Source organism: Magallana gigas, chromosome 1, assembly GCF_963853765.1.
Source record: "Magallana gigas chromosome 1, xbMagGiga1.1, whole genome shotgun sequence".
NCBI lineage: Eukaryota > Metazoa > Mollusca > Bivalvia > Ostreida > Ostreidae > Magallana > Magallana gigas.
In genome coordinates this window covers 1016675-1042228 of record NC_088853.1, presented here as the reverse complement: position 1 = coordinate 1042228, position 25554 = coordinate 1016675, and the positions used below count along the sequence as shown (strand labels likewise).

General features: G+C 34.8%; 3 protein-coding genes across 5 annotated transcripts; 1 reads left to right on the top strand and 2 right to left on the bottom strand.

Annotated features, from left to right (window-relative positions):
• Positions 1–1600: 1600 nt before the first annotated feature.
• LOC105324223 (uncharacterized) lies at positions 1601–16703 on the bottom strand. Of its 2 annotated transcripts, XM_066076173.1 has the most exons (6): positions 16523–16703; positions 15005–15063; positions 5603–7316; positions 5054–5123; positions 4788–4870; positions 1601–3091 (listed from the first exon to the last, which is right to left on the bottom strand). In XM_066076173.1, the coding sequence occupies exons 3-5, from the start codon at positions 7290–7292 to the stop codon at positions 4867–4869; spliced, it is 1764 nt and encodes a 587-aa protein (XP_065932245.1). In that variant the 5' UTR covers positions 7293–7316; positions 15005–15063; positions 16523–16703; the 3' UTR covers positions 1601–3091; positions 4788–4866. The 2 variants fall into 2 exon arrangements, with proteins under 2 accessions (XP_065932245.1, XP_065932249.1); XM_066076177.1 differs by lacking the exons at positions 5054–5123; positions 16523–16703 and having other exon boundaries at positions 15005–16352.
• A 1053-nt stretch (positions 16704–17756) lies between these two features.
• Positions 17757–19317, top strand: LOC109620409 (ATP-dependent DNA helicase RecQ). Its single transcript, XM_034460933.2, has 2 exons — positions 17757–18303; positions 18406–19317. The coding sequence occupies exons 1-2, from the start codon at positions 17807–17809 to the stop codon at positions 18977–18979; spliced, it is 1071 nt and encodes a 356-aa protein (XP_034316824.2). The 5' UTR covers positions 17757–17806; the 3' UTR covers positions 18980–19317.
• A 236-nt stretch (positions 19318–19553) lies between these two features.
• LOC117686224 (uncharacterized) lies at positions 19554–25412 on the bottom strand. Of its 2 annotated transcripts, XM_066076152.1 has the most exons (7): positions 24760–25412; positions 23462–23923; positions 22416–23226; positions 21980–22267; positions 21174–21295; positions 20702–20809; positions 19554–20627 (listed from the first exon to the last, which is right to left on the bottom strand). In XM_066076152.1, the coding sequence occupies exons 1-4, from the start codon at positions 25237–25239 to the stop codon at positions 22044–22046; spliced, it is 1977 nt and encodes a 658-aa protein (XP_065932224.1). In that variant the 5' UTR covers positions 25240–25412; the 3' UTR covers positions 19554–20627; positions 20702–20809; positions 21174–21295; positions 21980–22043. The 2 variants fall into 2 exon arrangements, with proteins under 2 accessions (XP_065932224.1, XP_065932216.1); XM_066076144.1 differs by having other exon boundaries at positions 19554–20809.
• Positions 25413–25554: the final 142 nt, after the last annotated feature.

The following is a 25554-nucleotide window of genomic DNA, read 5'->3' as shown; positions in this document are numbered from 1 at the left end:
GGTCAAATAAAAAAAACCTTTTACCTCCTGGTTTGATCCAGGGGTCTTATCAAAGTTGTTTTTTGTATGCCCGATTTCCCAGTTTGCCAGATAATGGCTATTTTTTATTTGACAAAGACGGAAATGGTGATCTTTATAGTATTATTAAAACATTCAGACACATTTAAGTAATAAATAAATATATAACATCGCATATTAAGGGTCATTAATATAAAATACATGGTAACTGTCTTGAAATATATAAATTAAGCTATATTTAGGCGGGTAAAGAAAACGTGACAGAGGGCTAGGCTTGCTGAACCCTCTTCACGTTTTCGAACCGAGCCCAAATATAGCTTATACTTCGAGACATTTATGTTTATTCCACAATATAATATCAATTTTACGCATCAATCGAGCTATTTTCAACAAATTTTGCTGAATATTTGCAGTTGAAACTATTACGCCATGGCGTCAACAAAGCAAAAATATGACGTCACAATACAAATGAAACGCTGCGCGAAAGCGTGCGTACTCGTTCTGTACTCGGCCTCGTTAAAGACTATTGGGCCAGAAAAGCTTAAACTTGTGTAGAGGCATCCTCGGGTAGTGTAAATTCAAGTTTGCAAAATCACAGTCCCTAGTGGTAGGGCGGAGCCGTGATGGCGGTTTGAATTTTTACATAGGAATATATAGAGAAAATCTTTATGAATATTCTGGGAAAGTTTTCGGTCCAAAACTCAGTACTTAGTGTGAAAGCAGAGGTTATGCAGATTTAAGTTTGATGAAACCATGATTCCCTAGAGAAAAGTGGGGCCACGAAATATAGGGGGGGGGGGGGTATATAGGAATAGAGAAAAATCTTCTTACAGGTACAACAACAAAAGGGGCTTAATATTTACCCAAAAAAGAGGTGGGTTTGAATTGGCAGATTTTCAATTTTTTTTTAGCATTACAGTATAACAACTAATGTCGAGGCATTTTGATACTGTAATGCTAATTTGATCAGAATTAAGGCAATTGTTGCTTAGGTGAGTGATGTGGCCCCTGGGCCTTTTGTTTTAATGTACAAATGATACACATTTTTTAAAACAACGATAAAGGACGATTTTAACGGCGTATTTTATTTCGATACCATAGAACATATATTGAATGACCATTTATGTATATTTTTTTATTCGGGAATAAATTGTTATAAATTTCAGTGTCTGACAACCGAGCCCCTGTGGTTTTAAATTCAAAATAGATTTTAAAAAGGTAAAAACGGCAGGGTAATGCTATTTTTTGATTTCTGAAATATAAAATTACACATATTAAGCCATTTATTTTTCGAATTTTGTCTGGTTTAGACAGAGACATATCTTTTTATATGTCTCTGGTTTAGATGTTACATTTTAGATTTATGATATTTAAAAATGCGAGATTGTGGGGTAACAGTATATGCAAAATGCGTAATTGTGGATTAACCGTATATGAAAAATGCGGGATCGCGGGTTATCGGTATATATACAAAGTGTGTGATTGTGGATTAATCCGTGTCCTCGTTCTGGATTAATCCCTGTCCTCATTTTGTACCATGTATTACAGTACTGCCTGACTATGAAAAAAGACAAACAATATAGACATGTCACTTTAAGTTTATTGACTTTTATCTACAGCTCGCTACATTTACCCAAACATCATTTGTATACAAGTATTATGTTTTTCATGGTAAGAGTAAACACAATAAAAATAAACATAATACTATATATACGTTATAAATGTATTTCATCACGTTCATTGTGTGCGTAAACAAAACAAAAAAATTCTCAAAAGAAAATGACATTAACTTGAGTTGTCCTATCTATCTGGTCAACAGAGATACAGAGTGTGAGAAATGTGCTTAAACACCATTAACAACACATAGGATTAGCAGCTTGCTAAATACAAATTGAGGTCATCATGACCTACTTTCACATTGATATACATGAGTAAATGACTCCTGGTATGATTAATGGTACTTCATTTCTAAAACACAAATTTGGTATTTTTTTTTCCAAATAGATATGTTCTAAAATAGTTTCACCATAAACTACCATAATTCTAATTGGGTCATTGTGACCTACATTTTGAGCACAACAAGCAATATATGATGCACCAATTGTTACACATGCACAGCTCAAACTTAATGAATTAATCTAACATCAACTATTAATATATTGAAATTAAAACTACATAACATTGTATAAAAAACCATCTAAAACTTATCAAATTCTTATCAAAAGCTTATCAGATCACTTCTTTCCAAATGATCATGATATATTGTAAAAATACATTAACTGATATTCAATCCTACCAATAAAACTGTCAGGGATAAACACCATCAAATTCATTTCTCATTCTCAAGGGGAATAACTGTTTTTTCATCCTGACTGAAAAATACAAATTTTGAGTTATTCCCCTTTGTTTACTACAACATACAACATACAAGTTTACTACAACATACAAGATTATTTGTGTAAAAATCAAAATTAAAAAAACCACACTATGTGACACATTGGCTACAATTGTAATGGACATCTCCGTCCTAGCACCGAATGATACCAGAAATTTCAGGAGCTTAGATATGTAAAACATATTATATACTGACAACATTTACACTTAGATAAAATTGATAAAAAACGTATGATAACAAATTACAGTAGAGTTCACGTACACAAAAGACAGAGTCCATTGATGAGGCATTATTCATAAAGAGTTTAGGTACACAGAGCACAGAGTCTATTGAGGATGCGCTATATATGCAGATTTCACACACACAGAAACAGAGTCTATTGAGGACGCGTTATATATGCAGATTTCACCTATACAGATACAAAGTCTATTGATGACGCGTTATTTTTGTGCAGATTTCACATACACAGCAACAGTGTCCATTGATGACGCATTATTTTTGTTCACCTACACAGATACAGAGTCCATTCATGAAACGTTTATGCAGAGTTCACGCACAGAACACAAAGTCCCTTGAGGACCGGTAATTATTTAGCTTCTGTAACTCCATTGGAATTATGGGTAATCCGGGCAGGTTTTCTACTGTCTCCCCCTGAAGGCGTTTAAAAAAGCAGCTTGTCTGCAAGAAACAAAACAAAAATAATTAATTTATAATTGTATTAAATGATTAATACCAAATACTTGGACAAGAAGGAAAGAAAAAGTGAGCAAGCTCAAATACTCCATGTTCTCCCATTACTTGACAACGCTACACATCATGAATGGCAGAATATATATGCATTAAGGTGGCATTCTACACCACTTTTTGGTGACGCAGTACGCAAAAAAGTTAATCCTGGTACTGGCTGATTGCAACTGAGGCGAATTGTATGGGGACCGCTCTTTTGAAAAATTTGTTAAATAAATAGAATAAGTCAAAATTTTGATTAAATTCATTATTTACATGAAAGGTGGAATGGGACACCTTCATGTTGTGTCGTATTATTTATCGAAATAAACAATAAATCAAGTGTAATTTTATAAATAGTTTCTTTCCCATCATTGTTACCTTACAGCGCAGTGCAGTGGGTTAGAGCACTCACTACGGACCTGTAAGTCACGAGTTCGAGTCGGGTTTGAAAATTTATTACTTTTCCAAAATTTTCTAAAACAGATTTTTTGGTTAAATATTGTGAAAGAAAATTCTAAACCAATGAAAGTATTTCAGTAGTAATGTACTTTAATCCACATTTTTATTGACAGATGTTCCAAACCACCTTAATTAACGGGATGGGAGGGTGGCTTTGAATTTCTCTCAGGTTGGGATACATAAATCCTAATTATCTACCCTTGAAAAGGGGCACGTTCCTTAATTTTCAAAACTTAGAATCTTCTTTGCCTAAGGGTGCTTTGTGCCAAGTTTGGTTGAAATTGACCCAGTAGTTCTGGGGGAGATGTTGAAAATGTGAAAAGTTGACGGACAGAGGACAGACAAACAGACAGACAGACGACAGACAAAATGTGATCAGAAAGGCTCACTTGAGCTTTCAGCTCAGTTAGCTAAAAATGATAAAGGGCATTACTAGCAAAACATTATCAGATCAAAACTTTCTGCAATTATGCACATATTTAATCATTTGTCTTAAACAGCAACATACTAAACTCTAATGGTTCAAAATTTGAAGACAAAACATTGTAATTAAAATTTCCTAGAAATGTGCAAATCAACACATTGTGTTCTAACTACCTACAAAAAAAATCATTGCTAAATTCAACATTTGGACAAAATTCTAAGTTCAATGGGGCTAAAATTCCCAGAAAGATAAATGAATCAGAACTTCCTAGTAATTAGCACATCTACACATTGTGTCCTAAATACCTTAAAAGTTTCATATTAAACATGATAAAATTCTGTGCAGCTGTTTTGTAAATTATAATATATAAGTTTTGCTTAAAATCCAGGACTGACTGACATAGGTCGAAGTCATTATTCTCTAACAATTCCATTACATGGGGTATAATAATGGCACAATTAGCAAAACAAGATACATTTTGGAATTGATAAAGATCCAACATTTACAATGTTTAATTGTTTAGTTATTATTTGTTTTATAATATTCCACATTCAATAAATAAAACTTGTATAACATGATGTTTCTCACTCAGCAACAGACAGCCATGTTTGGATGATCACAAAGTGTGAAATAAACAGGAGTCAGTATTACAGTCCATGTGAATTATACACAGCTCAATTTCAGCTGCAGATGTTGAACAAAGTGACAAACAACATGTGTGGTTTTGAGAGCAGACTAGATTTGTACAGAAACATTTACAACCTGTCAATATCCCAGCTATCTCCATTATACGGCTGGTGTTGAGCTGGACATGGCCTCCTCATCAGGACGGGGTCTGTGTTCATCTACAACAAGTCATTAATTAGCTGTTAATTAATGCATACAGAATATGTAATGATAGAGCTACATCTACAAATAAAACTTTAAACTGAATACATGATACTTGGTCTATCATTTGTCTAATTAATTAAGTCAATTAACATGTAACAAATATTAAAACAACAAATACATACGTCAGTGAGTTTTACTTTCGTTTAGTTGATGAGTTGTTGTGACGAGGTGTGAGGGTGTCTCCATCAGGACGGGGTCTGTGTTCATCTACAACAAGGCATTAATTAGCTGTTAATTAATACATACAGTATATGTAATGATAGAGCTACATCTACAAATTAAAACTTTAACCTGATTACCATGACACTTTCTTTAATATTTATCTAATTAATTAAATTAAGTCAATTAACATGTCACAAAATAACTGATTACAAATACATGAGTCACTCTATATATATCATAATTAAATACAGCAACCTGCTATTTCTATTCACTAAATACAATGACATGTAACTGTACATTTAATTAATAAAATAATGTATCTAATTTCTGTTTATTTTAGATAAACACTGAATCCCAATGACTGGTAGATACAGCTAACCCTGTAACAATGAGTTGTTTATATTGACAAACAATCACACAGATAAACATGTCTTACATGTATCTTATTGACTGATAATTAACACGGACTGTGTGTCTTAGTTATCTATATCTAATTAATGTGAATGATAATGACTCAGACTTACCTGTCAGAGCGTCCTGTCTGGTGATATACCTGTAGACACACACCTTGTTGTCCCATGATCCGACCCAGAGACGGTGAGTGTTGACATCATAACTCAGGCCCCATGGATAACCCATCTCTTGTGATTCTGTCAGTAGATGTGACAGGAACTGACCGTCCTTATTTATCATCTGTACTGTGTTGGTACTGAGATCACACACCAGGATGTGTGACAGCGCGTCAGTACAGATTCCATATGGCACTAGTCCTGATTCTGATGGATGTCCTGTGTTGGAGAAACGATGTCTTCCTCCACGCTCTGTCACCACTACACCAGACCCAAAGTCAGACACCACGACATCCCCATTGTTGTTCTCTGTTATATAGATAGGTTGTCTATACAGTCCCCGTCCTGTGTTGTGGTTCTGTATGGTTTGTGTGAGTTGTCCACTCTGGTTGTACCGGGTTACCTTGCCTGTGTTTGTATCATTGTTCCACATCCCGACCAGTAGATCCCCAGTGGACGGGGACCAGTACACACACCGTGGTTCCCATGTAGCGTCTGTTCTCTCTATAAATGTGGTGGTTGTTTTCATATCCTTTGACAGTTTGTTGATGTTATAATTCCTATCTATATAAATCAGTTCACTCTCACTGTTCACTGTGTGTATTCCTATATCATAATCACTACATGAATCCTCCACACGATGTAGAGGGACACCTGTTGTGTCTATCAAGATGAGATTGTATTCATCATCACTGACCCAGACCCGGTCTGATGTCACACAGGAAATGTGATGACAACGACCAACACCTGGCACTGTGAGAGATTGATGGAGCTCAGCACCAGACGTCAGTTTCAGCAGACACTGGTTTCCTACGCGTCGGTTTCCTCTCTCTGTGATTTGGATTGCACTCAGTGACTCCATCACATCCTCCTTGTTGAGTGACTCAGTCATGGAGAGCTGGCTGGTGTGGAGTGTAAGATGTATCTGGGGGAGGGCTGTCTTTGTGAAGGAGAGGAATTGTAGCGCACTGAATGTGAATGCTGGCTGTACATATCTGTGTTCATATCTCCTTAGTCTGACAATATGTCTGATCATTTCTATCTTTTGTTTTTTACATCTGTGTTTGAAATCAAAGTAACATAACACATTGTTCAATAGATCATATACCACATAGTCAATGAGATCCTTCAGTCTCTGGGCCTTTGTTAACATCTCTGATTGAAGGGGGGAGAATTCTGTGTGACAGGTTTTGACATCAGCTTTGATTCCTGTCAGGAGAACAGGTCTGTAAAAGAGAGCCTCACTTCTGATGGTGTGAATGGTTCCTCTGTGTTGTTGTCGCTTTGTTTTATAGGCTGTTGTAACATCTATCTGAGTGTGTTTTCTATGTGTTTGGCAATTATTACAGGCAGGAACTTGACAAGGTTCACAGTACTTTGTATAAACATGGCTAGGATGTCTCACACAGATCTCTAGTGTTGGGATGTAGCTGATTTTATCACGGTGTGACACAACATCATGGTCTATTGTTTGGAGATCTTTTACATGGTTCTCTTTACACTGGGGACACAGATCACATGGACACGATACACAATAGTACGCTGTGTCCCCAGGACACTTAGAACACTGATTTACTCCGTATGGGGAGCTTGCTGTGATGTATTGGGAGCTTGCTGTGATGTATTGAGAGCTTGCTGTGTCCATGATGTGGGCGGTCTGGGTCACAACCTGTTGAATGAAAATAAAGAGTTTTAGAATTATTATTGTTATATATATTCTATGTCAAATTTTAAAAGAAATATATTTGGGTTTTTGAAGGAATACTATATTTTCCCTACTTAGATAATTGACGGTCCATTATTCTGGTTCTGATTAACTCAACCAGTAGAAAAATACAACATAAGATTGCTGAGTGAGAAAGAGGTTCTCTCTCTCTCTCTCTCTCCTCTCTCTCTCTTTCTCTTTTTATCCCTACATTTCTTTCTCTGTTTCTCTCTCTTGGATGTCTACATAATTGAGAAAGTGTACTATATGATTATCTATCAAAGAAAGTCAGAGAAGAAAACAAAATAAGATGTAGAGTACACGTCTCAATTTAGTTCAATTCAATTACCGGGTATTTACAGAGTGTCTCAATTTTTTTTTTTTTTTTTTATAATTTATTGTTTTTGTTCCATACATACTAGTACTAATGTTGACATTATTAAATTCAGTTTTTATAAATTTTATACACATGCATACTCACTCACACACAAGTATATTACATACATTTTTCAATATTAGTGGTAAATGGTTACTTTGCTTCCAAAAAAAGAGAAAAAACCAAAAAAAATAAAAAACCAAAAAATAAATAACAAATAATAATACGAATAGTAATAATCATAATATCATAAACTAATCTAAAATGTTTTTCCATGTAAGCCACAATTTTTCAAAATTGCGCAGCTTTTGATTTTGGATAGCAGCATATCTTTCTACATGGTATTTTATTCTTAAATGACTGAGTAATCCAAGAAAATTTGGCATTTTGTTTTGCATTAAGGATATAAAAATATATTGTTTAACATATAGAATTATGAAGTTTATAACCCTGTTATTGTTTGACAATGGTAGATCACCGAGAATAACATTCGAAACATTGAAACCAACTCTTTCAGAGGTTTTTCTGTATATATGAAGACTTAAATCACTCCAGAGTGTTTGTACTTTATCACAAGCAATGAAAACATGTATTATTGTTTCAACATTTTCCATACAAAAACCACAACAATCAGAAGTTTTAATGTTAATTTTCTTAAGGTATTTTCCAACAGGAACAATTCTATGTAAGATTCGAAATTGTAACCACTGGGCAGAAGAATCACTAGTGGTTTTATAACAAATTTTAAAAACATCTTGCACTGATATTGTGTCTACTCCATAAGCTCTGCCTCCCACTTGCTGATTGAGGTTGGAATAGCCTCATTTTTATTCAAGAAATTATAAAAGATTTTTGAGCATTTTTCAGAAGATATGAGAGGTTCAAAAAATAAAGGTACATATGGATTAGGAAGTCTTTTGAAAGAAGACCTATCTATTAACAATGATTTCAAATATTTTGAAATAGCTGTAACAATGCTATTGTATTGCATCACACAACTATCAGATAGATTGTATGTGTTTTTAAGAACTCCAAAGTCTAAAAGATTACAATCATCATCAAAAAAATCTTGCACAACCTTTATTCCCTTTTCATACCAGGATTTAAAAAAAACTGGTTTGTTGTTAACTTTTATATTAGAGTTATACCACACTGGAATATAATGAAATTTGTTTTTAAAGTGCGGAAAGTAAGTAAAAGATTTCATATAACATGACCAAGCAATCAAAACATCTTTCCAAAAGGCGTTATTTTCTTTTAACAAACAATCAAACACAAAACTATCTCCAAAATCATACAATTTCTGTAAAATATCATCTCCATTGAGAGCATAGAAAATATCCATCCATGGTTTATGTGAGCAAGTTAACCTTTTAATCCATGTACATTTAAGTGATGTAATAAAACTTCTAACATCTACCATTTTCATACCACCTGACAAGTAGTCTTGTGTTATAAGAGACCTTTTAACTTTGTCTGTTTTGGATTTCCATAGAAACTCAAAAAAGGCTTTGCATATAAATGCTACAATCTCCTTTTTGGGAGTAGGAAGCGATATAAATAAATGATTTAGTTTTGGAATTAAAAAACTCTTAATGACAGTGACACGACCAATTGGAGTAAGAATTCTTCTTTTCCATTGTTCCATAAGTGCAATGATTTTTGGAATCTGATTACCAAAATTAATATCAACAATTTCAGAAAGTTCAACAGAAAATTGGAAACCTAATAAATTAAAAGATGTAGATCCCCAGTCTAATTTCCATCTGGTATGATGAAACACTTGATCAGAGAATTTTTTTGAACCAATCCACACAATTTTTGTCTTAGATGTATTAATTTTAAGTCCTGAAAAGCTGGAGTAAAAATCTATAGTTTCTAATGCTTCGAACAAGGATTTTGGTGAACCATCAAGGGCTAACAAAGTGTCGTCTGCATACTGTGATATTATATGTTCTTTATTATGAACAAAAATGCCCTTAATATCATTGTTTTGCTTTATAAGAATTGAAAGGATTTCTGCACATATAATGAATAAATATGGAGCAACAGGATCTCCTTGTCTACAACCCCTTTGTATGTCAAATTGTTCTGATAAAAACCCACTTTGTAAAATGCAGGCACGGAAATTTGTGTTTAAAATTTTTATCCACTGGATAATATATTCTCCAAACCCAAAATAACTTAAAACTTTATAAATAAATGACCATGACATAGAGTCAAAGGCTTTTTCGAAATCAATGAGGACCAAAAGCCCTGGAATTTCATGTATCTCTGTGTACGACATCAGATCATAAACAAAGCGAGTATTTTCCCCTATGTATCTACCTTTTATGAAACCAGATTGTGTATTTGAAATAATAATGTCCAAAACTTGTTTGATTCTAAAGCTTAGGCAACCAGATATGATCTTGTAGAGAACATTTAAAAGGGTTATTGGTCGCCAGTTCTTTAGAAACTGTCTTGGTTTGTCCCCTTTTGGCAAACATGAAATTATTCCAAGTCTTTGAGAGATAGGAAGCTCTTTTTTAAGAAAAATACAGTTAATAGCTCTAACAACATAATTTCTAATATCACTCCAAAAAAACTTGAAAAATTCTGCGGTATACCCATCACTACCAGGGGACTTATTATTCTTCATGTGCTTTAATACGTTAAGAACTTCTCTTTCCTCAATGTCTTTCTCCAGACCTTTGGACGTATTTGTATCCATTTTAGGATTATTAGAATTCAAGAACATTTCTTCTAAATTTATATTAACTAAACTTGAATCTGCACTTTTATACAGAGTTTCATAATATATCTTAACTTCATCTAAAATTTCTGTTTGTTCATATATAGTGCCAGTACCCTCTAATTCAATTTTTTTTATTGTTTTATTTAAATAATTCCTAGATTCTAAATTACAGAAATATTTTGATGGTTTTTCACCCTCTTCTATCCAGCGAGCTCGGGACCTTATCATGTGGCCTAGTAACTTTTCTTTTCTAATACTCTCGAGTTCCTTTTTTTTTTTCATCTAATTTATTTAAATCAATGAAAGCATCTGATTCTAAATCCTCAATTTCTTGCAGTAGTGTTTTTTCTTTTTGGTCTTTTTCTTTTTTGATATATGAAGAATATGAGATAGTATTTCCCCGTATTTCCATCAGTAGTACCTCAAGAAATAAACTTTCATCCATGTTATTTTTACATTGGAAATTTTTACTCTCTGCATTCTCTAAATATTGATTACTAACACACTTTATTACATTTTTTACCTTTTGAACGTAGTCTTTATCTGTAAGTAAATAATTATTAAATTTCCAAAGACCACGCCCTCTCCGGAAGGGATTAAATTTAAGCTCGAGCAAAACTATAGAATGATCAGACCTGTATCCAGGTTTGATAGTACAGTTTTCAACAAGATTTGTTAAGCTGTCAGAAATGAGAAAATAATCAAGGCGACCTTGTTTTAGAGGATTTTTTTTCCGCCATGTATATACTTTTTTTTCAGGATTTAGGACTCTATAGTAATCTATGAGGCATAAGTCCTCCATTATTTCCAGGACTTTACTTCGAGCCTTTGGATTGTTAACACTACAGTAGTTATAAGTATCCTGCATGGGATTCAATGCAAGATTAAAGTCCCCACATAAAATAAAATATTCATTATCAAATTCAAGGAAGATACTTCTTACATTTTCATAAAACTCAGGGTTGTCAATATTAGGACCGTATATATTAATGAGGGTAACCTTGTGGTCCTCAATTGTCATGTCCAAAGCTAACACATTACCTTCACAGTCGTTTTTCACTCTATGAATTTTAAACTCAAAGTTGTTATTGAAAAGTATACAGACCCCTCTTGAGTTAGATGAATATGAATTAAACACACATTTATATCCCCACTGTGTTTCTATAAACTGTTCATGTTCAGAAATAAAATGAGTATCTTGCAGGCAAATGATAGAATAATGTTTTTGTTTATAGTAGTTAAGAACATCTTTACGTTTTGATGGTGTGGCGAGCCCCTGACAGTTCACCGTAGCTATTAAAATGTTGTCAGACGACATCATATTTACGTATTAAATAGAAAATAACAAAAGCAACACATGTAAGACAAAGAAAGTATTCAAAAATAACACATGCGAGAAGCAAATAACCACTTACCATTACCAAATTTTCTGATCCAACCATACCCAAAAATATTACACACACATAAGAAACTAAGCATCCTACCAGTTCATTAAGAACACTTATAAAGGGAGAAACACGCACACTCACACATACACACATGTCTAAACAGAAAGTAAACAGTTCTGAAATTGAGATACCGATCCCGATCTGAAAACCGTTGACCGATCCCGAAGCATCCAGGTTCCACTCCGCTGTCTATCAAAAAAGTGTACTAGCGCCGTTTTAGTTTTTCAGAAACATTGTCCAGAATATCGAATCTGTGGCGGCGTCCTTGTTCGTCCAGCGCAAAAATCTTGCCGTTGTAGTACCAGGCAGACTGGATTCGAGGGTCACCATTAAGATTGCGCAAAAGTTTTGCGTTGAAATATGTTAGGTGGTCATGCATGGTAAAACATTTTTTGAGTTTGTCATTCGATCGATTTTTGATGACCGCGATCTTGACCTCCGTGTTACGGAATTTGGCGATCACAGGGCGTGGCCCTTTCCCATCTCCCCCAGGAATCCGATGAATCGCAAGAACATCCGAGGGGTCCAGGTCCATCTTCACTGCCTCCTTGAGAATTGTACACAATTTACTCCTGAGGTTTTCGTTTTTCTCCTCGGCCCAGTTTAGAAATTTAATATTGGCTTTCTGCGAGTATTGTTGATTTTGATTGGCGAGGGTCATTGCAGATTGTGCCGCAGATTCACATTGTTTGAGCTTGTCATTGAGAGATCTCAGTTCACTGGCTTGGGAGTTCAATTTTTCTCTCAGAGTGTCGAAATCAAGATTAAAACCCTCGGAGATTTCTTTTGTTTGTGTTTCGAACTCTTTACACTTTTCGTCGATTTTATCTTCAAACTCTTTCTTGACTTTGTTTTTGATACTTTCTTCGAAATCTTTTTTCATTTCATCGACAATTTCTTGTTTTATTTCACTTTTTATTTCATTTTTCAATTCTAACAATATTTCCGAAACCAAGACCTTGACATCCGATTTTTTCACCATGGACTCTCTTATTTCTGTCAAACTTTGCTGAATTTGATGAAGGTCACCTGAGATATTAACGTGCTGGTCAGATGTACTACCGTCGTGAGCAGGTGTATGATCACCGCTGCTAGTTCTCGGTTTTTTCACTGCGGCCTTTTCAGAAACAATGGATTTTCTTACGGATACTGGTGCCGATTTTAAATCGAGCTGAACAAGTTTTTTTGTTTTTGTTTGTTCTTTTTCTGGTGTTTTTTTAAGTACCCCTGACTTTTCGGCCATTGTTACTATTGTCACTATTAGTGAGTAAGAGTTCACCACAGTCCGATATTTTCAGAATGCTTCTTAACAACAATATCAAGGCGTAAATTTTTAAAATTATATAGCACTCACCAAATTGAGTTTTAAGTCCTTTATCCAGTATTTTGGGCACTTTAAATATTACAGAGACGTATTTAAAGAGAAAAAACAGCGGAGCTTCAAAAATATGGTCAGTCGCAGACCATCACGTGACCGGAACCCCTCAGAGTGTCTCAATTTACCTAACATGTACTCCTGCTATTTCTTTCTCTCAATCTGTTTCTCACAATTTCAATAATAAACATGCACTCTTTCTCTCTCTCTCTCTCTCTCTCTCTCTCTCTCTCTCTCTCTCTCTCTCTCTCTCTCTCTCGATCTCATTCCTCCTCTCTCTCTGATTTTTTTTCAAACACATGCTTTTTCTCTGTCTCCTCAGATTTCTCTTCTAAACATGTATTTTTGTTCTCTATTTCTGTCTTTCAGACAAACTCCATTAAACATGTACATGTACTAAATATATCTTACTCTCAAAGATGTAATCTCTCTCTCTCTCTCTCTCTCTGACCTACTCTTATAAACATGTGCATCTTACTATTGTAATTTCTCTCTCTCTCTTTTTCTCTCTGAGTTACTATGCATCTTTCTATTTCTCTTAGACATGTAATATCTCTCTCTCTCTCTCTCTCTCTCTCTCCTTACTCCTATACATGTAAACATGTGCATCTTATTCTCTCAGACATGTAATCTCTCTCTCTCTCCTCTTTCTTCTCTCTCTCTCTCTCTCTCTCTCTCTCTTCTCTGTTAAACATATGAATCATTCTATTTCTCTCAGACATGTAATCAATTTCTTTCTTTTATTATTACTTTCATTCACTATCTCATGATTTTACAGCTAAACATGTACTTCTTATCTCTCATTTTTTCTCCAAGCCTCTGTCCCACATAATTTCCTAATAAATCTGTTCTCTTGCTTTCTATCTGTTCTCTCTATCCCTAACACTTTCACTGCCAAACGTCTTTCTCTCTTCTAACATGTAATCTTGTTTTCTATCACCCCTCTCTTCTCTCTATCTATCTCTCTCTCTTTCAGATGAACTCAACTAAACTTTGTCTCTTACTCCCTTAATCTTGTTGTTCCATATCTATCATCTAATATTTATTGCTCTGTATAACATGTCTGTTTGCCCCCTCTCTCTCTCTCTCTCTCTCTCTCTCTCTCTCTCTCTCTCTCTCTCTCTCTCTCTCTCTCTCTCTCTCTCTCTCTCTCTTTTCTCTGACTTACTTACTGTTAAACATTAGACATGTAATCTCTCTCTCCTCTCTCTCTCTCTCTCTCTCTCTCATTATTACTTTCTTTAATTGCTATCAAAATACAATTCACACCTAATCCTCAAATTTGTGCAAAATGGGAACCCACCAGTGTATACATGTTAATTACCGGCTTATGGCCCATGCTTTGCTATTCCCTTAACCCTGGTTGATTTTTGACTGCCCCCTAGATAAATGAGCCCTGATATTACCACAAGGATGTGTTTCTCCTCTTCTAACACATCAATCATCAAATGGGAATGTGGACAATAGTTATATTGTCAGTTCCTGGGTAAGAAGTTGATGTTGACCTCGGCCTATGGTCTCGGGCTACAGTTCTTACCCCAGTACTAACACAATGACTACTGCCCTCATTCCCATTTAAAAGATGTATACTAAAATGTCTATGAATGACACACGATGACAAACGTGAGACAGCAATGGGTCTCCTGAGTGACTCAGGTGACCTAAAAATACATAGTATAGCTACATGAACATGGTAATATTACATGAATACTATACCACATATATTCTCCCTTTGATCTTTCAGTCAACAGCACAGCCAGAAACAACCTGGGAACCTGTAAAGAGACCATCAACTGTTACATTCTAGTACTTGATGATATCCCGCGCAATTGCGGGATTTAATATTACATACATTTAAATGATACAATGCTTCACAAGATATCTGTGAGCCAATGCTCACTAGTGATACCCCCGCTCTGATGTAAATATGCAAAATAATATGGCATGCGTAAACAAATAGTGTGTAAAAATTTCAAGCATCTGCGATAAATAGTTGCTGAGAAGTCTTTGAGGAAAATTTGTTTGAAAATTTTGGCTAAAAATAAGCAAAGTCGTCATTTAACAGGAAGTTGATGTCTGATTGGTACAAAAATATATCCCATAATATGGCATGCCTAAACAAACACTGTAAAAATTTCAAGCATCTGTGATAAATTGTTGCTGAGATAAATGTGACAGAAATTTTTGTTACAGACGGACAGACAGACAGACAGATAGACAGACAGACGGACAGACACACAAGGGTAAAACAGTATACCCCCTCTCCTTTGGAGCGGGGGTATAATTATATGTTGATCCATATTTTTTGGTTTATTTATGTAAACATAGTGTCTGATTTTTTTCTTAGTTGCTTTATTAACCTTTTCTCAAACTCGTAAAAATCTACATTTACTATATTAATTACTGCTTACTCTCAAACATGTACCTTCAATCTATGTTATTCTCTCTCTCTCTCTCTCTCTCTCTCTCTCTCTCTCTCTCTCTCTCTCTCTCTCTCTCTCTCTCTCTCTCTCTCTCTCCACACACACATCACCATAACTTAGTTATAGAAATGAGGGCCGACACAGGATTTGACTTCTGTCTGATTCTATTGAAAAACAGTTTTTCAAATGTGACACATATCTTCAGTATGTTCTTATTTACAGATTACAATTCACCTATGAAATACAGAATGTAACTTTTTATAATGTGGTTATAAAACATGGATAAAATGCAGTTGTGTCTTTACCCCATGTAAAGAACAGACTATAATTGCTATCAAAATACAATTCACACCTAAATCCTCAAATGTGTGCAAAATGGGAACCCACCAGTGTATACATGTTAATTACTGGCTTATGTCCCATGCTTTGCTATTCCCTTAACCCTGGTTGATTTTTGACTGTCCCCCGGGCAGATAATTGGACAATACCCCAGCCCTGACATTACCACAAGGTTATGTTTCTCCTCATCTAACACATCAATCATCAAATGGGAATGTGGACAATAGTTATATTGTCAGTAAGCAAGAAATTGATGTTGACCTCGGCCTATGGTCTCGGGCTACAGTTCTTACCCCAGGACTAACACAATGACTACTGCCCTCATACCCATTTAAAAGATGTATACTGAAATGTCTATGAATGACACACGACGACAAACGTGAGACAGCAATGGGTCTCCTGAGAGACTCAGGTGACCTAAAAATACAGAGTATAGCTACATGAACATGGTGATATTACATGAATACTATACCACATATATTCTCTCTTTGATCTATCAGTACACAGCACAGTTAGACACAACCTGGGAACCTGTAAAGAGACCATCAACTGTTACATACTACAGACTGGTATAACCTATCAGTCAACAGTCAGACACAGAGAACCTGTAAAGAGACCATCAACTGTTACATACTACAGACTGGTATAACCTATCAGTCAACAGTCAGACACAGAGAACCTGTAAAGAGACCATCAACTGTTACATACTACAGACTGGTATAACCTATCAGACACAGTTAGACACAAGGAACCTGTAAAGAGACCATCAACTGTTACATACTACAGACTGGTATAACCTATCAGACACAGTTAGACACAAGGAACCTGTAAAGAGACCATCAACTGTTACATACTACAGACTGGTATAACCTATCAGACACAGTCGGACACAAGGAACCTGCAGACCATGGACTTTTACATACTAGTACTTGATGATATCCCGCACAAGTGCGAGATTTAATTATATATACATTAATATGATACAATGCTTATATTTCAAAAATTAATTTTTTGTTCATTTTTGTATATTTATTGTCTGATCTTTTCTTAATTGTTATCTTAACCTCTTCTTTAAAATTGAAATAAAAAACCAACTGCATGACTGGATTTTTACAGGAGCAGGGATTAAAAATCTAAACTAAAATGGATGATATATACAAATTATATACCTATCAATTTTCCTTCCTTGATACTGTCAATTTTACAGAGTTTGATCGGATTTTCCGGATTACCACACTGTGGTTTTCAGATTCCGTATCATTGCTCTCTTAAACTGATAACGCTGTATTTTAGCCCTTTTTAAAAGACTTCGTATAAAATACAGTCAAACTTCGTTATCTCGAACTAGATGGGACTGTTTAAAACCTTTGAGATATCAGCTTATTTGAAATATCAAGGTACAATACTTAAAGCGGAAGGAAAGTCAAAAACACATTTGATTTATAGCGAGCGCAGCGAGGCGGCGGGCAGCGCCGCTCGCGTAGCGAGCTCCATAGACAACGTGTACGAACGGAGGAAATTCGAGTTGAAATCTGCACATTGTTCAAAGAAAATTTTATGAGGCCACGTGAAAACGTTCTACTATCCCAGTGATCCTTTGCGGTGCATAGCAACATGGTGGAACACAAAGTGTTTCTACGGAAAATTCTTACCTCTACATCGCCATCGTCGGATACCCACGGGTGATCGCGTTTTTTACTATTGATATTCATGGATCATTTGATTGGTCATCATATGATTCCATCGCAAAACCTCGATGGCATTTCAACCAATCAGAATGCTTATAACGTATCTGTGTTCGGCTATCGTAAACATGGCGGGCAAGTTTCAAAATGTGTGTAAAAGGTTCAGTTTAGATGCGTTAAAACCTTTCCAGGAGGAAACAATTACACAGCTGTTGAAAGGCAGGGATTCATTTCTTTCCGTTAAAACAGGCGGTGGCAAAAGTATTTGCTATCAAGGTTTCCAGCTGATGTGGACGGAATTGAACGGATGCGAATGCAGTGTTTTGATAGTTTCTCCATTGCTTTCGATAATGAAAGAACAATGTGAATACTTGAAATCTTGTGATTTTACCTCAACGTATATTGGCAGAGATAGTAGCGAAGACATAGACATTATCAATGGTAATTTTCAATTCCTGTTTGCTTCACCGGAATCCATTTTGTCTGTAAATAAGTGGAGGGACATGCTCGTTGCTAGCAAACATTTCAAACTGTTCGTCGTCGATGAGGCCCATACTGTATTGCATTGGTAAGAAAATTTTATTCCAACGGTATATAACACACGTAATAAATATCCCTTACAAGATGGTTTACTATTTATTGCACAAGATTTCAATGTGTATATTTTTAGGGGTGAAAGTGAAATGGAGATGGAACCTTTCCGTATTTGGTACAGCAAGCTAGGCGAAATCAGATCCCTAATACAGTGTCCTGTCCTGTTGATAACTGCAACAGCTAACAGATCAGCTCGAATGGAAATGCAGAAGAAGTTTTGCATGATAGATTGTCATGAAATTATTCAAAATCCTGATAGAGAAAATATCAAGCTGTTTGTTCATAAATTTAAGAGCACAGTTTCACATGGAGACATTTTCTACTTTCTTATTCACTTGTTAAAAAAGGACAAAGAACTGTGTGAAAGATTTTTGATATTCTGTCCTTCAATTAAAACATGCAGTGAATTATTTTCTGCCTTTAGGATGAAACTTGGGCATATCATTAAGCATGTTGACATGTTTCATTCACAATCACCCGACACAGTTAAAGAAAAGATTAAAGAAGACATGAGTGTAGAGAGTGGTAACATCAGAGTTTTAGTTGCAACAAGTGCAGCAGGGATGGGAGTGAATTTCAGATCGGTTAAAATATGTTATAAATTATGGACCTCCCAAAGATATGGATGGATTTGTCCAACAGTTCGGTAGAGCAGGTCGTGATGGAGGAGTGGCCATGGCCTTGTTACTTTTTAATGGTAAACAGTGTAGAAAATTGGATGAAGACATGAAAACCTATACTCAAAATAAAGAAACTTGTCGTAGGGACATCATACTTTCAGCATACAAATCAAAATCTGACCCCAAAAGATTAAGGCACATGTGCTGTGATATTTGTGATGTCCAATGTGATTGTAATAGTACTGACTGTTCAAATTTTAAACATCCATTTTATAAATACGAATTGCCTGTGTGTTCTTCAGATTCTGATAATAGTGCTGACGACATGTTTGACGACGATTCAGATTAAAACAAATCATTTCATTATATTCCTGGTTTTGTTTTCCATTTCATTTAAAGGTATGGTGACATAAAGTGAAGAATGCTTATTTTTCTACCGCAGCAAAATTGAAGAAAAATAAACATTATTCAAGTACATTGAAAATATTTAGAACAAAAATAAGTATCTTCACTTTGGAAAAATTTCAAATTTTGTTGCATTAAACAGCATTTCTTCACTATATGTCCTGTTATTGATATTGCAGTAAAATGAGAAAAAACATCCTTAGGTTGTACAAATTTTAATAATATAATATACATAATCTGAGGTAGATCCAAAGTATGCATGTCAAAACAAGGGTTAATTTAGGATATATAAGGAATCAGTCATACTATTTGGCTACCGACACTCTAAAATGCATATGATAAGTGTAAATACTTGGTCAATTCATAAAAAATGAGACCAAAAAGGCTATAATATGAGGTAAAGCATAATTCATTATGCTCATAGATGTATCTATATATTGTAATTACATAAGAAAACTTGCAACATTCTTTTGAGCTTTAATCCAGTTGTGCAAGTCTTCACTATTAATAGAATACAATGGCTCCTTAAAATTTGAAAAACTTTCCCATTTTAAATCTTTCACCTGTCCTTTTTGTCGCAATACTTTCACAATTGTAACAATATCACCTGTTTTGTCAACTGTTGGTCTCGTGCTCCTTGATTTTACAGTTTTAGTACTTTTCATTAACTGATCTTTTATTCCATCTACTACTTGTGTTGTCATACAAATTAGCCTTGCAGATTGAAAGGATTTGTTTGCACCTTGTGTGTTTAACTGAGATTTAATATTGTGTACCTGTATCTCTACACAATTATCATTTGGAATATTGTTTTTAATTCCACCTTTCAAGTTAACAGTCATGTTCCATTTATACTCAAAGCTTTCTTTGGTATCTAGTATGGCAATTATGTATGTAATCATTCGCCAAAGCCAAATTTTATATTTTGAGTGTTTTACTGCAGAAGCATACAGCCATTCCATATAAGCATTGCGTACAATTCTTTCACCATCACCCATTTGATAAGCATTGCATGTATCTCTTAACAATAAAGACATTAAAAGAAAGCAATGAACAGGATTTGAATCTGCATCCATATTTTCAACACTACAAAACTTCCAGCAATGTTTTTTTTCTAAATGTTTCTTGAACCAACCAGATTTGTAGTATGTTTTAGCACAAAGAGGACACTCGTACAAGTCTTCATTTTTCATAGCTTCCATCTGGGAATCATTCTGATCCAAAGCCTGTAAGTTTTCTCGCAAATGGTGTATTGTTCCAAAATCACAAAAACCTAAAGATTCGACCACTTTATTTGCGGCATGGAGAACCCAGTCAGCTTTTTCTTGATCATTCATCATAGAAAACACAGGTGCATCTACAGGTGTTGAACTGATGTCATCCATGTCCATGGTATCCAGGAAAGCTCCTACAATGTACCCATCCGTGACGTCATCAATGAACTGGTGATGTGGCCTAAAAATTTAAGATTTTTGAAAACGTTAAAACTGATATGCATATAACATAATGTACATTTATACACAGGGTATAGAGCTTTGTCTTCATATATACACACAATAAAGAAACCAAAATGCACTGAACAATAGATTAAACAAACTACCGGGTAACAACAATTTCTATACCATTAATAATTTTCCATACTGTTAACGTCGGACACCCACAGGTGATCACACCTTCCTCATCGACCATGGGTGATGAGTAAAAGATATGATCATCTGTGGATATCTGGCAATGTAAACAGTATTAATGCAAAATTGGGGTTGTTTTGGTTTTTTTTTTTTACATATATTAATTGTTAATATTAATACAATTACAGTACCTGAATTTATTGATTACTTCATCAGGTCCTGAAACATCTCTTCTGTTTATGAGATTGCGAAGTTGGTATAATGTCCCAACATCTGATGAGCTTTTTTCTTTGTAGAAGAGTTGGTAAATGCTCTGTAGAAATACAAGTTAATGGCAAATTATTGTAAAGTTTACCTTATTCCTCTTCATCTAGAATTACAAACATTTAAATTTATTGTAAACATTAAAAAAAACCAGCAAAAAAGTAACCCTCTCAATTTCATGGGCATCTGTTAAATACCTGGTAGGTTTAAAATCAACCCCTCCACCCAATAATAAATTCATTGAAGTCTGTGTACATATTATCAAAAAAGCAATATCACAAAATTGAGAGATGATGTTAAACCAAAATAAAATTATCATGCATTTGAAAAGTAAAGCAATATCTAATATGGCAATGTCTTTTAAACAAACTGCATTTTTTCAAAAATAACATTTTAAATCAATTTGAATTAATACATGTGTTATAAAGGCTTGGTTTATGTTATAACAATTTATCAATAAATTTTCTTATTTTTACACATAAAAACTGTCCTCAATGGACCAGTGATTTCTCTAGAAATAATTCCATTTTTCTGGGGAGGGGGGGGGGGGTGTTGTCTATAAGGATGGAGAAGCCATTAAAACCTATTTTTCATCAACATTACTATGTGAACTTAATTTGTAAGAATTTTCCTAGAGGGAGGTATAGACACGATTTCCAGTCTAGATCAACACACAACAATAATAGTCAGTTAGTAAAACACAAACACAAATGAAAACAAACGAAAAACTTACATGTGAACAAGGTGAAAAATAAACTTCAAACTTTTTGAACTGTCAACTTTTGAAACATCCAAGCTCAGTATACCAAAAGAAAGTTCATTTCCCTGTGCAATCCCTCTGGCCTGTGAATTAATCCACTAAGGCTCTCAAATTCAGATGGGACATTCTGCATGGCCTCCTGCGCAGAAAAAGCTCTCTCATTCGTCAGAACGTCTCCACCGAACACAATTCTTTCTGGCGTTTCATTGTCTACATGTGGAACTGCTAGGTGATGGATTCTTTGAAGTATAGTAATCATGCCTAAATAATAAAAGATAATGAAAAATATTTTCTTAGAGAGTGTGAAGATCTAATTTTAAGAAATGTTCTCTCACTGTCATATTAAAACATGTATATGCACATAGAAAAAATTCCAGTACATTTAATTTTTTCTCATTTTTAATTATACCTTGAGAAGAATTCTCACTGGCTTCAATTAGGTCACAATTGAGAAAAATAGACTTCTCCTTTGTCTTCTCCATGTATGGATGTGAAATATAAGTTGGAAAGCTTGCACTTGCAGGTTTCAAAAACTCAATATACTTCAGCAGGATGTGAGATACATGGAAAACAATGTTTTTACAAAGGCTGTCAGTCTGTACCATCGATGGTATCCAACTATTTGTTGGTACACGTAAAACATCATTTCTTTCTCTCAACATATTGGACGGTAAATTCAAGTCCTCTGCTGTAATTCGTTTTTGCTTGGCCATGACTAGGAACCAGTGTAAGCTCTTGCGCTGTTTCTCCATGGTCATCTTTGCTGGACTGATCGTGACGTCCAAATTATCCCCAAGAATTTCTATTGGCTTTGGTTTTGAAATAATGTTCTGAACTACCGGTAAATGATCTCCTGTATCAGATTTATCATCAATTTCACATGCAGCAGAAAAAAGCAAATTGTTTTCTGCACTACTTTCAGTTCTACCAGTATGGTACTGTGTTTTGTCTGCTTCACTTTCAACAACAGCAGCATGGCACGGTAAGCCTTGTGTCTCACTGTCTCCACAAGCAGCAAGCGAAGTTACTTCTGTATCACTTTCAAGCCCTGCAGTAGGAGACAGTCCTGAAGCATTCCTTGTGAACTCTTGTTTGTGATTTACATATGTTGAAACTGTTTCCATAATCTGCTTTTCTTGCTGTTTCACAAGTTGTTTTTTCTTTTTCATTATGCTTGTAGGCGACACAACTACACCAAGATCATGAAGTATTTTCAAACCCTGAAAAGATAAACAATTTAATCAATCCATGAGTGTTGAACTTGAAATTTTAACTTTTTAATTACAGTACTGTGCATGTACTATTTTGTTTTGTATCTGTTTCAGCAAAATAATGTATATTGTTTGGAAGTTTAACTCAATTTGTAATAATTCAAATGACTTGTATTTTAAGCATTGAGTTTCGGTCCCATTTTTACATTCATGAATATAATGTCAAACATTAAAAATCTATCACCTCTTTGGTCATTCCACATTTGTCTGCAATAAGTCCTAAGATATACTGCAGCTGATTAAGTCCTTGGGATCTTGTGTAAAGTAATATAGCTGCAGAGGTTATCACACCAGGCAACTTTTTCTTAGTTCTCAAATCCAGGTTAGCCGCACCACATAGAATATTATGCAAGTAAGGAGCTTTGGCTTGAAATTCATGAGAAACAGCTGTCCAATCAAATTTAAGAAGGTTTTCTGAACTTTGATTTTGGAAGACATTTCCATTTCTTCTAACAAGAACATTAATTTCTTTCTGAATCTCTTTTTTCACAACATTCACAATAGCATCCTTGTATTTATCATTTTTCCTGTAATGTTTCATAATTGCTTCAGGTTTCTTGCTGTTCATCATAGCTTTCAAGGCTGATTTTTCAGGTTCAGTGTTAACATACTTAGAGCGTTCACCATGTGGGTACTTGACTGTGATCTATCAAAAAATAAATAAATGAATTGTTGATCTTTACAAGACGTACTGTACATATGCCGGTATATGTTCATATCTAAGTGAACTTTGCCTAGGATCAAGAGGTCATAATATGATGCCACAATGATCATTGCACATTTTATAATTGCTTATTTTATTTTTGATATTCTATTATGTATGTACCAGGTATATAAAACATGATATTGAACATGTTGAATACAGTAAATTTATTTGTCAATTTTAATAATCTGATTTTCTCAAGATAACAATGATAAAAAGTTCACCAATTTGAATTTGTTTGATAGTCATAGATATCAAATCTCCTGCTTTTTATGCTATAATTTAAAGTCTATAAAATAAAACATTGAACATGTGTACTGGTGTGCAACCAGTTCTCACCAAGTACCGCTTCTGGCTAGTACATTTTTTAAAATCTAAAATCTAATCTTCTCGCCAGTACATATTTAAAATCTATGAAATAAAATGTATCTGTGTACTGGTGTGCGACCAGTTCTCACCAAGTACCATTTCTCGCCAGTACTTTGTGACGTCATTTTTTGTATATAATTTATGTGACAGTGTGTTGATTAAATGACGTCACAATGTACTGGCAAGAAATGGTACATAGCGAGAACTGGTCGCACGTCAGTAGTTTTACGAAATGATTATGGTACAAAATGACTCCTAGTAAAATCATGGAGACGAAGAATAATTGTTTCATAGTTCCTACCATTGTTGTACCGGTACTCAATATTGTATAATATTTAAAATATTTGATTTTTGCAATAGCATTATAATATATATATATGCAAAATGTAAACCAAGTGCGCTATATTTACCTTAACATCAAAATCTTCTCGTGGTTGTTTTGTCTGCGTTGACCTTGTGACTTGAGTTACAACCCTTTTCTCTGGTGTGACTTTAGGTGCAGGACTACATTTACGGGTAGGTGTGGAAAATAAACTTTTCTTGAGCCTTGACCTTGGTGTCGGCGTTTGTTTAACTAACGGTCTTTTTTCCCCTCTTCTAGGCGTACTTACACACTGTTGAACAATGCCTGGCATTGTTTTGAGTGTCGCTAAAAGTTTGTCGCGTTCTTCTGTTAACGACACAACTTTCGTCTCAATGTCCCCATTTAATTTCCTTATTCTGTTCAGTTTATTCACACACTGATTGCAAAGAACGCCAGTCATAGCTATTCCCAGTATTTTGAAAATATTTCCATAGTGATCTTGGCTAATATTTGATGCTAAGGACCTGTAAGATTTATCCCGGATATTTTTCTTACAAAAACCACACGTCTTCATGGGCGCCGCCATTGTTGCATGTTTAGTTAACAACAAAACGTATTTTCAAAACTGAAGAGTTCCAAATTTACTATCAGAGTTTCTGATTGGTTGTTCAATATGAACGAATTTGCATATTTTACAGCGATATTTCGGCTGGTTTGCCCACGGGTGATAAGTAAAAAACGCGATCACCCGTGGGTATCCGACGAAAAAACGCGATCACCCGTGGGTATCCGACGATGCTACATCGCATACATCATTTTCATTTAACAATAAAAAAAATCCTTCTAAAAACATTACAGTAAACAACACATAAGCTTACGTAAAAAAACTGAACCTTTGCTG